General features: G+C 37.5%; 1 protein-coding gene across 4 annotated transcripts in view; it reads right to left on the minus strand.

The window, feature by feature from the left end:
• Positions 1 to 18,195, minus strand: part of SUGCT (succinyl-CoA:glutarate-CoA transferase) — a gene marked incomplete at its 5' end in the record, with an annotated part of 694,779 nt that overhangs the window by 397,516 nt on the left and 279,068 nt on the right. For all 4 annotated transcript variants that reach the window (XM_079931161.1, XM_079931162.1, XM_079931163.1 and 1 more), the window contains one exon: positions 2,896 to 2,998. In XM_079931161.1, coding sequence (XP_079787287.1) covers positions 2,896 to 2,998 — 103 coding nt within the window. The remainder of the gene's footprint in view (positions 1 to 2,895; positions 2,999 to 18,195) is intronic.

Raw genomic sequence — 18,195 nt, forward strand, 5'->3', positions numbered from 1 at the left:
CATGGAGAGCTGGGCCACGAGCGCCAGCGGTGCAGTCCCACATCTGAACAGAAGTGGCCGGTTCCATGTACCCAGGGCCAAGAAACTCCACAGCTCATCAGGGGAAAAACAAGGGAGGACACCTTGAATGGAAATCAGACTTTTACGGAAAACAAAAAGATTTTCAGTAATCAGAAAAATTACTGAAGGGCTGAGAACTTCTTGGCACAAAGTCTGCAGACAGATTTTCTTAAAAGGATATTAGTTAGACCTTGATTTTAAGCTAATGATCCCCATCCCTGCAGCTACACTGGATTTGCCTCTATCCACTAAATAATAAGTAAAAGAAAGTGTTTTTTAATAAAAATATAACCATAAAGGGCACCATAACCAGAGCTATTACCATTTACTAAACTTTTACCATCTAGCAATCCCTACTATGTGCCTTTGATAAACATTGTCACATTTAACACTTACAATATAGAGAAAAGATTCTATTTCATCACTTTACCATTGAGGAAACCAAAGCCTAGAAAATATAAAACTGCCCAACACTTCTGACTCCATGGTCTTACTACTGTATTTATTTTATACAAATTTTTTTTAACTCCCTGATTTTTTCAGCTTCTACATTCCTTTCAAAATACATAATGACAGGGAATTCCTTCTAAAAGAGCCAAACACTTCCAGGCATATAAAGATGGTGCCCTTACGTCTTGTGCCAAACAGTCCTACGAACAATTGCCAGAGTCATCTTTGCTTATTTTTACTTTTTTCAACTTTTTATTTCATATTGGAGTACAGTTGATTAACAGTGTTGTGTTACTTTCAGGTGTACAACAAAGTGATTCAGTTATACATACACATGTATCTATTCCTTTTCAAATTCTTTTCCTGATTAGGTTGTTACAGAATATTGAGCAGGGTTCCCTGTGCCATACAGTAGGTCCTTGTACTAATATTACACTGCTCTCTAGTCTTTCTAAAAATCCAGATAATTTCATACACACATTTTGGTGTTTAAATTCCAAAGAAGAATGAAATGGTATATAAGAGACCAACTCTACGCTATTGTCAATAACTATCACTGTATGATTAAGAATTTTTGATATTAGAATTGTAACAATTAGAATCTACTTTTTGGTGGATAAGAAGGCAGTTTTCAAAGACTTTTGGGGTAGTAGGAAAAGTTGGTATCCTGACTTAGAATATCACTATTCTCCATTTGAAAAATTGGTTAAGAACTAAAATAAGCCATAGACCAATAATAGAAACTTCCTGCAGGTCCAAAAGAGTTGAGATACAAAAATTAAAGTAATTAAAGTGAGCTACAAGGGAAAATTGGGAATGAAAATCCTAATTACCCAATATTCAATCCGAACCAGCCCATAAAGTGAACAATTTTAAGGATGGGACCTTGGATCCTTGTTTATCAAAGCCTAAAAAATAAGTAACACTTGAATATATCTAATAATTTTTAAAATAACATTTTTTGCTTTGGTGCCTTTATTCCTGATGAAACACAGATGGAGCCAACAGAAGTGCTGATGGAAAAACCCTCAGGAATTCTCTCTAGAGAAATGTGCCCTCAAACTGAGTTAAATAGGAAGTCCTACACATCTTGGTTCTACTTTTAAGCAGGAAAATAATGGTGAAACCCACCCATTCCCCTACAACAGCTTAAAGCCAAAGCTTGAAGTGAGAAAACTGGCCCTCTGGTCTACATTCAGGGTGCACAAACTGCTACCTCATCACAAGGGATCACCAGCATTAATCACTGATGTAGTGGGGACCCTTTCACAAAGACTCAGCCCATATCAAGTGGGCACCCTTTTCTCCAATTCTTATTGACCATTCTTTCATTAGGAACAAAGTGTTGCCATACTCACAATCTTGGCAGAAAAAAATAGCACAGAGCAGAATTCCTGCATTCATTCACCTTTTTTTCTCCAGTAAACATTATAATCATTGAATTGAACACAGTTCAATTATCCTTTAAACAGATATTCATGTAACATGAAGGTACCAAAGTTAGAATTGAGTCAGTTTGCTCCCTTAAAAAAGTATATTCCATTTTCAACAAATCATTTCAAAGAAAAATCTACCGCTATAAAAAATGAAAAGAATGAAGAGAAAAACTATAATTTTGAAATGACGGAAGCTGACAGATACATGAATAATCACGGCGAAAGTTTCATAGAAAAAAGCAGTTCCTCTACATTGTGGGATTAATATGTGAATCTGAGAAATGGTAAATTGCTTGCAGTGATACTGATTAAAGTAATAAAATCAAAACTTATTATTTTGACATTATCTAAAAAAAATCATTGGAACAATGTTATAGAAGAAATATTTTTTCAGAGGATCCTTATTTCTGTACCCCAAGAAGGAGTCTGTAAGCAATGTACAGCACGAATCTCTATTCAAGTACATTTATTCTCCACGAGTAATGCACATTAATCAAAGCATACAGAAAGCCCCTCATCAGCAGAACTAATGATGACTTGCTTTGTACATTTTAAGACAGCCATACGATGAGAGGGGGACTACAGCTGTGAAGGTCCTCCCATTTCTTTCTGCAGAGAATGATCTCTGCGTGCCTGACTCCAACCTTTCCATTGTCTATATTTCTATTTTTCGGGGAAAACACATGCCCTGACCTTGGATACTTTATGGCTGCTGAAGAAATATGTTCGATCAGATACATATAAAAGTATGATTGTAGGCTGCCAGTGCTAAATTCTGATAATTTTTATTTCAGACCCACACTTTAACGTAAGAGTAAAAAATCACGTGATGTGACTTAAGCTCAAGATCAATGGCTAATGTACACTTACATGGATCAGTCTGGATAGAAAAGAGAGGCAAATTCTTGTGGTTTTAACCGAAACATACTAAAAATTTCAAAAAACAAACCTGGGGTTCTGCAAACACATTCTTCATGTTGTTAATTGGGCCATACGGGACTCCACTGCCTTCGAAGAGGTGTAACCACTTGCTGGTCATTTCTTCTTCAAACCTAGGAAGAGACCAAAAAAGGATGCGCTTTTATACTCTAAAGAATGTACACAACCTGTTTTCTCCTGTGGCCCTCTTTGAAAGCAACTGATAATGACAAAAACATGTTTCTTTAACTTTCCTTGTGCCTAGTTTTGAGAGAATGTTGCCAATATGAAACAACTTGAGTTGCCCTGTAAGTTATAAGAATAGCCACTCCCATCCCCTTGTTTGCAAATCCACCATTAGAGTTGAAATTCCTCCTATTTCTGACCCTATGAACTTTTTGACAGAGAGACCCTTGAAGAAGAGAGATTATGTAGAAAATGGTATTAACTGAGCTTCAAATGTGGTATTGAGCACTTGATGAATTTAATGATGATAATATAATGTTACTGAAGTTTTGAGTATAACGTCATTGTGCAGTGTTTTTTAGGTCTCAGGCAATAGTACATGAGGTTAAGATAGACACAGATATGCTAAATTATTCCTCAAAACAAAAAATAAACTAATGAATTGGTTTTAAAAGAAAGCTGTATGTTTTACCTCCATTACTCTTAAAGCACACCAGAATTAACAGCCACAACCACTGGCCTAAAAAAAAAACTTAATTACTTATTTACTTGCACTGTGGTTTACCAATTAGAACAAATGGAGACATGTAAAGACTAATACCTCAATTTAGCCAACAACCCTCAAATTCATCCAAGTCCTTTACCTCTGTTTTATTTTTACTATAATTTAAAATTGGACTTCACAGACACAAAAGCTTATTTGATTTCCTTTCTTTTCTCTATTAGGTCTTAAGGAAAGGAGACCTAATTCATTAATGAGATTTACTGTTTTTTAGTTCTCTGTTAAGACAGTGAGCCCAGAAACAAAATCTTGGATCCTCAAAGACAAATAAACACTCATAGCTTGTAATATATGAAGAATTTGACAACTGTTAATTGTTAAAATAGCAAACTATTTTTAGTTAAGTAATAATCTAGGTTAAAAGAAATTTTTAAAAAGCGTTAGCTATAGTAAATTATTGGCAGCAAGTAAAATGCTTCACGAATATGGGAGGGCTAGTGGAAGTGTAGTAGAAATAGTTAATATTCATGGGCTTCTATTCAGCTCTCTCAGACATAGCTAAAATTAATTTCAGATCAGCAGATTCTATGGGAATTATGTCAGAGGAATGCACTTTTTCCACTATTTAAAAAAAAGATTAGAAAGTGTCAATACTTTGAGAACACTTCTCTGATTGCCGTCTAATAGATAAAAAGAAAAGAGAAGTTTGAATTAACATACTCTAAAAGACAGACTACTATATGAACAACTATGTTCAATCATGTAAATTTTTTACATAAGAATCTGATAAAAATTTTTAATGAAGGTAGTATACATTTCACTAGGAGTATAATTAATCCTATTCACACATCCACTTATTCTACAACCACCTGAGGAGCGTCTACTCTACACCAGGCATTGATTTTTGTCTTTAAAAATAATGCCTTCCCCCTTTTCTTTCCATTATGATAAAAATTTTTCATTATACACATTAATTATGGCCCAGTAATGTTAACTATCCCTATTTAGTACACAGTAAAAGACTTCACTTCTAAATATTGAAAAATATTCTTTCATGGGAACGCCACAATGCAAGATTATATGTTTTGAATTAGTCAATTCTTCGCATCCACATTTTCTTTTCCATGACTATTAAAGTCGTCTCCTGGCGGAGACTTGCTAAGATATATATAGATATATATCACCAGAATGATATATGTTGAAAGAATAAAAGAGGTGCTTTGAACCTGGAGCCTTTTAAATCAGGGTGTTAATTATTTAAGTTTTCATAAACAGAGTGTTATAATGGTTACTCTGATGAATTTTCAAGACATAAATTTATCACCACTGGACTCACCCAAGCGGCCTGAAAGATCCGCACAGAAAATGTATGTCAATATCTCAACAAACCCAGAGCTGCAGGCTTGCCAACAGGAAACTCAGGGGAATAGTTGAAGTTTTAGTATTTATATAAGCTTTTCACCACTGGGCAAAAGGGAGGGATTTATTTCATGTTATGGAAAACAACGGATGCACTTTGGATATGAGACTGGGGAGAGAGGCAGCGTCTGGAGCTGCAGTTGTGACCACTGTTTGTGTATTTGAGTGGGTGTGGGCGTGGAAGTGTTCACAAATGCCTTAAACTCAATCAGTCAGAGACGAACATCACTGCATTCCGTTACTCCCAGAGGACACATCCATCATTTTCTTCTGAAAATCTATCTCTTGATCTAAATCTGATGTAGAATCCTTTCCTTTATCTACGCAAGAAAATCTGTAAGTGCTTGTTTTTATGAACCACAAAAATTCTGCTAAAAAAAAATGGAAAGAGCTGATTTAACTCACTCAGGGCAACACAATCCTGAAGATAAGACAAGAAGGGTGTCCCTGGATCTACTGTAGTAGGCCTCAAAGCTAGGGCCTCCTCTGGGAAGTTCCTTGGAGACTCATAAAACAATTCAGACTTAATTGTAAACTTACTAAATCAACCCATATATTTAATTCTAGATTTTTGTTGAATTCACTTGATGCCGAATGGTTATTATTAATCAGATTACATCATTTAGGCAGATGAAACACTGCTGCTTAAAGATAGACTTGAGTTTCAATTTCTTAACATGAAAATTTAACTTAGAAAACGAACCAAAGATTCTTCTCTTTTGAGAATGGATTAAAGTTGCAGCCAAATCCAAGGCCAGAGAGCAACTAATAAGAGATCCATGCCATGAAGGTGGGAGTTGAAAATAATTATAACATTAATGATTAATAAATGCTGGTCATTAATTGTTTGATCTATATTTTGTAGATTTTATCCTCATAAGCACATTATAAAGTAAGTATTATCCTCCTTTGACCAATAGGAAACTCAGGTTCGGAGAAATTAACTTGCTCAAATTCATATAGCTTCGCCCACCCCAACTTTTTTGAGGTACGATTGACAAATAAAAGTCATATGTATTTAATTTGTACAACATGATTTTTTAAGGTGAGCAATGTGACGATTTAACGTACATATACATTGTGAAATGATTACCACTATCACAGTTACCATCTGTGTGTGTGTGGTGAGAACACTTAGCAACTCCTCTCAGCAAACTTTAAGTATTTGATACAGTATTATTACCTATAATCACAATACTGTACATTCGATCCTCAGAACTTTTCATCTGACAGCTGAAAGTTTGTACCCTTTGACCAACATCTCCCAATCTCCCGCACACCCTAGCCCCTGGCAACCGCCGTTCTACACTCTCGTTCTATGAGTTTGACTTTTTTTAGATTCCACACGTAAGTGAGATCATGCAGTATCTGTATTCCTGTGTCTGGCTTATTTTGCTTAGCACTAAGATGCTTCTTCACTTTCATCCTATATACCTCATGATATATCTCTTTACATTAATACTCACTCATTCATTCCTGATGCTTTTAGCAAGAGTTTTTTTTTTTTGTGCCAGTCATGGGGATTACAATGATAAAAAAGAGACAGTCATCGTATCCAGAGATCATATAGTCTAATGGAGAACAGAGCTATCGAAATTTATGAATTACAGTGCAGGATGCTGAGACAAAAATATGAATGAACAACTTGCAGTCGAAGCACCAAAGAGGGAGACCTGCACTGGGCCTGGGGAGTCAGGAAAGCATTCAAAAATGAGGTGACATTTGAGCCAGGTGTTGAAGGATGAGTTAGAATTTTCCACGTGAAGGGTGGGAAGAAGGATCTTCCAGGCAGAAAAAGCAATGTGTACAAAGACTCAATCTGGAAAGAATGTGAAATCTCCTGTGCCTTGAGCGGCAAAAGAGGAAATGGAAAAGGGAGGTTAGAACCAAGAGCGTGAGGCATCTGGTGAGCTATGCTAAGGATATTGGATTTCCACTGGCAATGAGGAACCCAGAGAGGTCTTTCAGTAGGGGACTGACATAATCAGCATTGATACAGAGAAGGGAAGGATATCGATGAGACTAGAGAAAAAGAAACTTGACAGGAGGCACCATGCTGTCTCCCTCTGATGCTTCTTAAACCTGCCTCTCCATCAATATCTTCCATATTACTGTCAACCAGAAATAATAAGTTTTTGTTTGAAAAAATAAGTTTTCCAGGCATTCTTACCCTTTTTTGTTACTATCCTATTTATGTTTCCAGTCTATCATTACTGCTTGAGCCTCTGATATATGACTTGGCCACCAACACCTTTTCTTACCCAGTCTCCAAGGGTCTCCAGTGACCACTTGGGTCTGCCAATATTCTGTTCACAGTCCGAATCCCACCTGCTTTCTGTGCAGTATTTGACACTGTTGACTATCTTATCTTTAGGTCCTATGATACCTTCTTGGATTTTTAATACCTCTTTGGCCATTTCTGGTTTTTTTTTAATTAATTCTTTTACCTTTTCCTTCCAGTCCCAATATTCTTCATTTTCTTTTAAGCACTTAAGTAATCCTGTCATCTCTGTGCAGATGATACCCAAATCTATTATTTCTAGCCCTGACCTTTCCTCAGTTCCCCTTTTCTAGTTACCATAGAATATTTCCACTCAGATGTAGTATCATCCTCATAAACACGACTTGCCCATGGATGATTAAAATTTCCATTTGCCCCATAAACCTAATATTCTCCCTTGCCTGAACTCAACCCTTGGCTAAATCTGGAACTCCTTCTTCTCATCATTTATCATTTATACATAATTGCCCTGTAGAATCAACTTTTCAAAAGTTAAGTTTTATTCCTCTATTCCCACTATTACTACCACAGTTCAAGCCCTTGATTCATCACACATGGACTATGGCAATAGTTGATTAAAACCTTACTGCCTCCAATTTTCCCCCTTTCCATAAATCACTCATTTTAGATATGTCTCAAATCTGTCCAACTATTTCCTTCCCCAAGATCATTACCTTCTCTCACACTAGAGAAACAGACGATTTCTTGACTGTTATAGCCCCATAACTTAAAATACAGTTGGCACTCAATATTTGCTAAATGAATGAATATATGACTATTTGGGAAGAATAAGAGAGTCTTGTTTGTTTGCCTGGTGCGTCGCAAGCCAAACGCTGAGACGATGAGGTTTGCAGCACAGAAAGGGTTTATTCCTGAGGCATCCAAGTCAGGAGACGGGAAAAGTCTCAAATCTGTCTCCCTGAAGGTGAGGGGCTGGGGATATTTATGGTATAAAAACTGAGGCAGGGGGAGCATGGAGAAAGGTAATTTGAGATAAGAAAAAGGAGAGGCAATCGTTGCTCTGTGCAGATGCAACCAAGCCACAGGTTTCTGCATGGGAGACATGCTCAGAAAACGGCAGCATTAGCATGCTGTGAGGGTGGAGATTCTGGCCCTCAGACATCAAAAGGTCACCGAATGGACATTTGCACGTGCCCAGATGGAGGGTGGGAGGTCTTAACCAGTCTTAATCATCTCAAGCTCAAACTGGACACAGCTGACTCCAAGTTCCTAAAAAACAACTTGGGCAAACATCCTATTGCCCAGGCTATGTGACCCTTGGAGGACACACAAGCTTTTATAGAAACAATCAAAGTAAGCCTAACCAGTGAAGGCAGGTTACAATTCACCATTTATCAATGGCTAACTGATAACTACCCTTGGTTTCATCTCAGTCACATTAGCTTGAATTAGTGGGGTGGAGTATCTTCTCCTGAAACCTTGCTGAGACTAGTTTTATTCAGATACTGAGGTTGGGAGAAGGAAGACAATTTGAGGCCCTTAGCTTTTTTTTTTTTTTTTTTTTTTTTTTTTTTTTTTTTGCGGTATGCGGGCCTCTCACTGTTGTGGCCTCTCCCGTTGGGGAGCACAGGCTCCGGACGCGCAGGCTCAGCGGCCATGGCTCACGCGCCCAGCCGCTCCGCGGCATGTGGGATCTTCCCGGACCGGGGCACGAACCCGTGTCCCCTGCATCGGCAGGCGGACTCTCAACCACTGCGCCATCAGGGAAGCCCGAGCCCCTTAGCTTTAAATGTAATATCACAGCACCTCCTTTTCCTTCTTTTTCTACACTGGTCTCTAAATTCTGTATAGAAGTATGTCTTATGGAAAATAGATCGCTAGTTCCCAAAGACCAATTTACAAGTAAATGCTTCAGACATAATGTTTCAATTTAGGGACTTCCTATGATCCAGAGAATCATAAGATCCCAGGAATTCAAAAGATCTTAAAAATCATCTATTGTTTTCTATGATCCTACAAAGTCATCATATTATGTATACTGAAAATATTTCTAGTAATAGGGACCATACTGGCAGTTGTTACTGGAAGTATTCAAACACAAGAAGTGTGCTACAATAGAACAGGCATGAGATGTAGATAGATTTGGGATTGAGTCACAGCCCCAGCACCTCCTATCTATATGACCTTAATAAAAACATCAATTAAAAACGTTCACAATTTTTTCAAATCAAAGCAAACATTTACCGATTGCAAGGCTCTGTGCTAAGCAGATTACACACATTATTTCATTTAATTCTCATAACAATCCTGTTAGGTAGGCACCATTATCTTGCTCATTTTAAAGATGGAGCAAACCGAGATTTAGAGAGTTTAAGTAGCCTTTTCAACTCATATCAACATGAAGTAGTCAAGCTAGAAGACTATCCTGAGTCCAAAGCTCATGTGTTAACCACCACTTTCTACTGCCTGACCCTGGGCAGCAGAGTACAGGAGAGCAGATCAGACAAAGTCTTGTGAGTGATGTGCTGCTGAAGACCTGTCCGACAAAGGGCTTGAAAAGGCAGTACAGCATCTTAGTGCTACTGTTAACTGAGAGCCTTTTATAATATGATAATATGTACTGGACACCACAAGAAATACTTGGCATATATTATTTCTTGTCCTCATAATCCCATGAGGTGAGGTTTATGATCCTCATGGTTGAGGAAACTAGGGCACAGAGAAGTTGAGCAGAAGTGTATGGATCAGAAGGCTCGAAGCTATAAGCTGGTGAGGTCTTGAACTGGTCTTTGTCAATGCTCCTTCAGTAGGGTAGACCCAATAGATGTCAGTGTCAATCCAGTCAAATCTAGCACACAGTGCCACCCTTAGGCCATTGGCAATTCAGCTACTGTTTGCCCCAGAGCTGGGGGAGGAAGGGAGGTTAACTCTATACTGGGTAAGTTGTCTGGGTTCCAACTATTCGTGACTTCCTTCCCACCAACAACTGATCAACCCTGTGGTCTGATAAGGTCTCGTAATATTGGCCACCATTTTTTAATCTCAGCCTTTCAAGAACTCTATGAGAAAGGACTCATTACTCTTATTTTGAAGATGAAAAAATTGAGACTCACACTCAAGTCCACATTTCAGGCTCAGAGCTCATCTCACTATAATACACTGTTGCCATTTATAAACGATAATCAATAAATAAAATTTATTGAAAAGACAAGCCTGATTTTTAATCCTAAGCTCACCTAACTTTGTGACCATGAGTAAAGTTGTTTAACTTCTCTGAGCTCCAATTTTCTCTTCTGTTCTAAGGAAATTATAATCAGTTGTAAATTGCTTAGCACATCACCTAGCATGTAGTAAGTACTCAAAGTGGTATTTACTTAGTTGTAAGGTCACATAACAAAAATGAATACAATAATAAAATATGTCTATAACTTCAAATCCAAGGAAGGAATTTTAACAATTTATATAGCAACTCCTACATTTTGCTGATCATAGCTCAAATATTTTCTGATTATAAAGGTCTAAGCATACTAATATCAAATCATTCCTATGTTGTACACCTAAAACTAATAATATATAATATATATCAATAATCTCTCAATTCTAAAAATTTAAGTCTAAGCTTTTGGGAGTTCTAAAATATATTAACATGTTACTTTGTTGTTGTTTATTCATTTCTTATTCTAGAAAATATCAGTGTTTGCACTGAAGCCTCTGGGGAATTGGTGATGATACCAGTGTCAGGAATCCCCATCAGTCTTCATTACACTTAGAGATCCCATAGGAGGGAGTGACAATACAGAGATTTCAAACTAGGCAGGGAGTAATAAAATAAACACATTTTACCAGGCTAACAATCAGCATGGTTGAAACAATTTAAAGAGGTACCAACATCAATATAGCTTGTGGAAAAGCCACAGAAGTTAAAGATCTTGTATTTTTGCCTCATTCTAATGGTTAAGACAAAGTCCAAGGCTTCGGTTCCTATCAGTGATAAAAGAAAATGCCTGCTATGGCTCATGCTGTGTCCTTACCTGGACAAGGCCTCATTTCCCTAAAAGGCCCAGGGTGCTCCCTGGACAAAATCTGGTGCCTTCTTAGAGGGATGGAATGGGGAGGGTGGGAGGGAGACGCAAGAGGGAGGGGATATGGGGATATAGGTACACATATAGCTGATTCACTTTGTTATAGAGCAGCAACTAACACAACATTGTAAAGCAATTATACTCAATAAAGATGTTAAAAAAAAAAAACAGTCAATGACAGCAACTTGGAGCAAATGAAAGGTTTTCTTTACCCTTATCTCTTGCTAGACTTTATGAGATGCTCAATGACACTTTCCTCCATGACTTTTCAAGTTTCCGGAGCAGAAAATAGGGTAAGTGTGGGGCAAAAATGAAATCATATCCCTCTTGGTTTCATGAACTCTTCTCCACTTTTGGGTCAGAACAGAAAAGGATTTCAAGGAGATTCTTTGGTAATATTCTAAATCTTTGAATCCTGGCATTTTACCACATAAAATTTCAGGGCTCCAATTTGGAGTCTAGTTAGTTGTCTTTTCATAGAGGTTTTATAGGAAAATTCAAATGTAACATACTAACATATTAGAATATGACTTTATGTTACAAAAGTATTCTTTAATTCACACAATGATTTCTTCATATAATTGGAAATATGAATCAACTTTCAAAAAAGTTTTGTATATTTATGCATAAGTAGAAAGGTATACCTGTCTTGTTGCTATACTATCTCTACGGTAGAGTTGTGGACTTGCCAACTACAGAGTTCTAAAAATAAGTTTGGATGTTTATACACCCGAAACCCAAAACCCATCAATCTTTTTAAATTTGCACCTATTAGTTCCATCCCCTTAAACAAATAAAATACAACTACAATGGTGGACTCCCCTATTAGACCATGAGGGTGGCTCTCCAGGATAGTGGAGACAAAGCTCTCCTAACACACCACCTTCTTGATATACAGAAACCTAGACCCAGAAAAGTGTGTCTTTAAATTCAAAATAATTTTGTGAAAAACCCAGAAAGCTAAATAAATATCTTGCAGAGACTGAACAAAAGCATTGGAGAATTACAAAATCCATTACTCTGTAAGCCAGTGAGAAGTGAATACAAAACTGTGGAAAGACACACTGTCCATATAACATAAAAGTTTTGGGATGAGTTTATGTCAATATCATAGCAATGCTTCCCAAAGACTTTTTTTTAAAATTATGGTTGTTTCTGAAGTATTCTTCTTCTCCAAGTACTGTCTATTTTACTCAATGTCTCTTTTTTTCTTTTTTGGCCACCCCATGTGGCATGCAGGATCTTAGTTCCCAACCCCAGGGATCAAATCTGGGCGCCCTGCAGTGGAAGTGCAGAGTCCTAACCAGGGAATTTTCCCCAAAGGTTTTTAAAAGGAAATTTAGGAGTATTAGCCACTAGAGTTAGTTTATAGCACAGGGAGATCAGCTCGGTGCTTTGTGACCACCTAGAGGGGTAGGATAGGGAGAGTGGGAGGGAGACGCAAGAGGGAGGAGATATGGGGCTATATGTATATATATATATAGCTGATTCGCTTTGTTATACAGCAGAAACTAACACACCATTGTAAAGCAATTATACTCCAATAAAGATGTTAAAAAGAAAAGAAGAAGGAAGATAGTAAGCAAAAATATAGGTAAATACAAAAAAAAATTATTAAACTTATTTATTTTACTGTTGTGAAATATTTCAAATATGCCAAAAAGTATAGGAATAAAAAGTATAGAGAAGGAAATAACATAAATACTTATGTGCCCTCACCCACTCACATTGTTAATGAGTCTTAGCATATTTGCTTCATATCTTTAAGAAACAAAATGTTACAGATACAGGCAAAGCCCCTTTGGTGCCTCTCCTTGACCTTTTTTCCCGTTTTTCTTCATGTCAGAAGTAACCACCATCCTAGAGATCTTGTGCATCTCTCTGTTCATGCTACTGCACTTATATTACATATCTGTGTATCTGTTTAGATGAATCCATAGGCATTATAAAGTATCATGTTGTGTGTTTTTAACCTTTACCCTGCAACTTGCTATTCTTATTGAACATTTTAATTTCAAGATCTATACATCTGCATGCATATAGATTTGACTCATTTATTTTACCCACTGGGCACATCCCTGTGTGAATATTCCACAATTTATCTTTCCTCCTATTAATGATCAATTGTTTTCAATTTCTTACTATTGCATACAATGCTTCAGTGGAACCTTATACATTTCTCTGTTTGGTCATATGGGATTGATTCCCCAAGGTATATATACAGAGGTAGAACTGCTGAGTCATAAAGCAGGCACATTGTCAGCTGTCTTCGATTTTGCAAAACTGCTCTGCGATGTGGTTGATGTCAATATCTGCTTCTACCATGCTCCATATTCTCACCAACTTTTACGGTCAGAAGGAAGTTTTGCCAATCAGATAGAGGTGGAATGGTATCTCACGGTTACTTTAAGTTGTATTTCTCCCAACTGGAGAAATTAACCATTTTTTCATAAGCTTAAAGGCTATTAGACTTTTGTTTTTCTTTTGTTTCTTTCCTCTTCATATCCTTTGCCCCTTTTTCAGATGAAGTGCTTTTCTTTCCTTATTGACTTATAAGAACATTTGCATAATCTAGATACAAATCCTTTATTAGTTACATGCATTGCAAATTTCTTCTCCTAGACTATAGCTTGTCTTTTGGCTTATCAGTATTTATTTTTTCATGTAGAAAAAATTAACTTTAATGTAGACAAATTATGATTCTTGTCCTTTAAGGTTTTTGGTTTTTGTGTTGGTTTAAGAAACAGTATCTAGCTCTTAACTTTGTCATGAGGAATTAGATGAATTAATACTTTGAAGGTATTTAGAACAGTGTAATTGTACAATTAAGTGGTACATAAGTGTTAAATAAATAATACTACACTAACATTTCTGGGGAGGCAAACTTGGCAGGAAGAGGAAGAAACCAGAATAGAAGTTATAGAAACAAAAATTTGGTACAGGGCTACATTCCATAAATATATTGCCTATAGGAAATGTGTCTGGACAAATCTGAGTAAATCCAAACCAAACCAATGGGATTCCATAACAACCAGGCTGGAGTCTACAATGCAGCAACTATAAATAGGCCTGTGACACTTCTATAACCCACAGAGAAACAGCTGGAATTTGTTGGTCGGCGTTTCTACCGTAAACAGAATCACAGATTTAATATTTCCTGTAATTTCCTTAGACCTTATTTCCTCTTAGGAATTTATCTCTACATATTACTAATAAATTATGGTTAAAGTTATCTTTTTTTTTCCCCGCTAGTATTCACTAGCTCTCTCCTTTGTCTGCATGTCGATTCACAGGCCACACAAAAGATGGTAAAAGAGTCCATCCAGGGACTCCAACCACTGCTTTCTAGAGCAGGGTCATTACGGACTTTTCATACAACTTGCTCTTAAATACAACAGGACACTTACTAAGCTGATGAGCCACTATGTCTTACGAGTCAGACTAATTATTATCACCACATTAATAATTCAGGTCCATACTAATGATCACTCACAGTTCCAAAACATGTTCTGCTTTGCACAGATTTTAAATGAAGAGTGGATCATGTATGATAATGGTTTGGACTGACCAGCATTGCTGTGACTGTCCCTACAGCCTCAGTAGGGGCTCAGCACCACTGCAAATATGATGCGGGAAAGTTGCCCACACTGCCAAGGTCCAGCAATACCTCACACCAGGGCTCCTTATATCAAAAAATAAGCCTCTTGAATCAAGATCTCTTTGTAAAAGACTACTAATAGGGACTTCCCTGGTGGCACAGTGGTTGGGACTCTGCCTGCCAATTCAGGGGACACGGGTTCGAACCCTGGTTCAGGAAGATCCCACATGCCACGAGGCAGCTAAGCCCATGCGCCACAACTACTGAGCCTGCGCTCTAGAGCCCGCGAGCCACAACGACTGAGCCCACATGCCACAACTACTGAAGCCCGCGCGCTCTAGGGCCTGTGCTTCACAACAAGAGAAGCAACCGCAATGAGAAGCCTGCGCACCACAACGAAGAGTAGCCCCCTCTCGCTGCAGCTAGAGAAAGCCCGTGTGCAGCAACGAAGACCCAACACAGCCAAAAAAAAATAAGTAAAAGTAAATAAATTTATTTTAAAAAAAGACTACTAATAAAGCAATACATAATTATTGTAGAAAAATATTTAAATGTCAACAGGCACAAAAGAAGAAACAAAATCAACTATAACCTTACCACACAGAAATAATTTTGATTTATGCATATCGTTTAGCATGTTGTATGAATTTATATTTCTTAAAAATTTAAGAGATCACAATGGTTTTTTCCCCTTTTGACTGTGTTAAAATACGCATAACATAAAATTTACCATCTTAACCGTTTCAAGTGTACAGTTCAGTGGTATACATTCACATTGTTGTGCAGCCATCACCACCATCTGTCCCCATAACTCTTTTCATCTTGTAAAACTGAAATTCTATACCTATTAAACAATAAATCCCCATTCTTCCCTTCCCCCGATCCCTGGCAACCACCATTATACTTTCTGTCTCTATGATTTTGACCACTCTAAGTACCTCTTATAAGTGGAATCATATAATATGTGTCTTAGCATATGTCTTCAAGGTTCATTCACATTGTAGCATATTTTCTTCCTTTTTTTTTTTCTTTTTGCAGTACACAGGCCTCTCACTGTTGTGGCCTCTCCTGTTGCGGAGCACAGGCTCTGGACGCACAGGCTCAGCGGCCATTGCTCACGGGCCCAGCCGCTCCGCGGCATGAGGGATCCTCCCGGACCAGGGTACGAACCCGTGTCCCCTGCATTGGCAGGAGGACTCTCAACCACTGCGCCACCAGGGAAGCCCTATTTTCTTCCTTTTTAAGGCTGAATAAAAATTACAAAACATTGCTGAAAGAAATTAGACATAAGTAAGTGGAAACATGCCATGTTCATGAATTGGAAGACTTAATATTGTTAAGATATCAATTTACGCAAAGCAACCTATAGATTCAATGGAATCCCTAAAACCCCAATGACGATTTTTTGCAGAAATAGAAAAACCAATCCTAAAATTCAATACACAACCTCAAGAGACCCCAAATAGCAAAAACAATCCTGAAAAAAAAGAACAAAACAAAAAATCACACTTTGTGATTTCAAAACTTACCACAAAGCTACAGTAATCAAAAGGGTATGGTATTGGCATAAAGACAGACATATAGACTAATGGAATAGAAGAGGGAGTCCAGAAATGAACCCACACATTTATGGTCAAGTGATTTCTGACAAGAGTGCCAAAGCCATTCAATGGGGAAAAGGACAGTTTTTTCAACAAATGATGGTGGGAAAACTGATATGGTATATCTACATGCAAAAGAATGAAGAAGTTGGACCCTTACCTAACACCATATACAAAAATTAAGGCAAAATGCTAAAACTAATGCTTTTGACTATCTGTTTATCTTGCTTTATAAAATGCCTGATTATATTCTTCCAACAATTATATATTGAGTTTTCCTTTTTCTTATTAATGTGTAAAAGGCCTTTTATATTAAGAATGTTACACCAGTTTTGTATTGATATTTACCTTAAACTTTTATTTATAGTCTACAGAATTCTTAGAATAATTCTGGTTCTCAAGGACATAGGTGATAATAGAATTAGAATATCCCATGATTACTCATTTGCTTTATTCTACAGCACATAAACAATAATCTCGAATAACTATCTTAATCCTACCAAAACCAGTTATGATTCTGTAAAAAATTTTGATTATGCTACCCCACTTCCACCCTCATGCTTAACATACCATATTTATGTTTCTACATGGTCAGAATATATAGCCACTGCATATTATCCTCTTTCCCTATGATTGTCATTTAGTTTTATATATATATATATATATATATATATATATATATATATCTCACCACCAGTCATTAGGTCATTATCTCTCAGTCATTTTCCTTATCTGAAGCTTATCCTTTAGCAGATTAGTCAATGCTTGCATATTAACAACAATTTGTATCCTTTATACTTGAAGGTCAGATTTGGTGGTTATAAAAATTCTTGGTTTTCTTTCTTTGAGTGTCTTAAAAATATTACTCCCTTTTTTTCTGGCATAAAGTGTTGCTCCTGAAAAAAAACCTCATAATTTAATGTTCTTTCCCTTGTAAGTTATGTGTTCTTTTTGCCTAAATGCCTGAAGGATTTTTTTTTCTTTGAAGTCCAATAATTTTACTCTGTCTTACTATGTTTTAGCATTGATTTGGGGGGAGTCAGTTTTCTCAGATACATGGTGGACTATTTCATTTTTATTTTCAGTAGCTTCAAATCCTTTACTTTTTTGTTGTTGTTGTTTTTGCGGTACATGGGCCTCTCACTGTTGTGGCCTCTCCCGTTGCCGAGCACAGGCTCCGGATGCACAGGCTCAGCGGCCATGGTTCACGGGCCTAGCCGCTCCGCGGCATGTGGGATCTTACCGGACCGGGGCACAAACCCCTGTCCCCTGCATCGGCAGGCGGACTCTCAACCACTGTGCCACCAGGGAAGCCCAATCCTTTACTTTTTTTTTTTTTTTTTTTGCGGTACGCGGGCCTCTCACTGTTGTGGCCTCTCCCGTTGCGGAGCACAGGCTCCGGACGCACAGGCTCAGCGGCCATGGCTCACGGGCCCAGCCACTCCACAGCATGTGGGATCTTCCCGGACTGGGGCACGAACCCATGTCCCCTGCATCGGCAGGCGGACTCTCAAACACTGCGCCACCAGGGAAGCCCAATCCTTTACTTTTTTAATTCCATGAAGTTTCCTCAAATTTTAGTGACTATCTTAAAAGTGTGGAAACATAGATAATATTATTATGGTTTTATATACTGAAAATGTCTCTTATAACATTATATATATTAGCTGATGCTTCCAGTAATTATAGACATCCTAGTGT

This window comes from Stenella coeruleoalba (genome assembly GCF_951394435.1).
Source record: "Stenella coeruleoalba genome assembly, chromosome: 9".
Classification (NCBI taxonomy): Eukaryota; Metazoa; Chordata; class Mammalia; order Artiodactyla; family Delphinidae; genus Stenella; species Stenella coeruleoalba.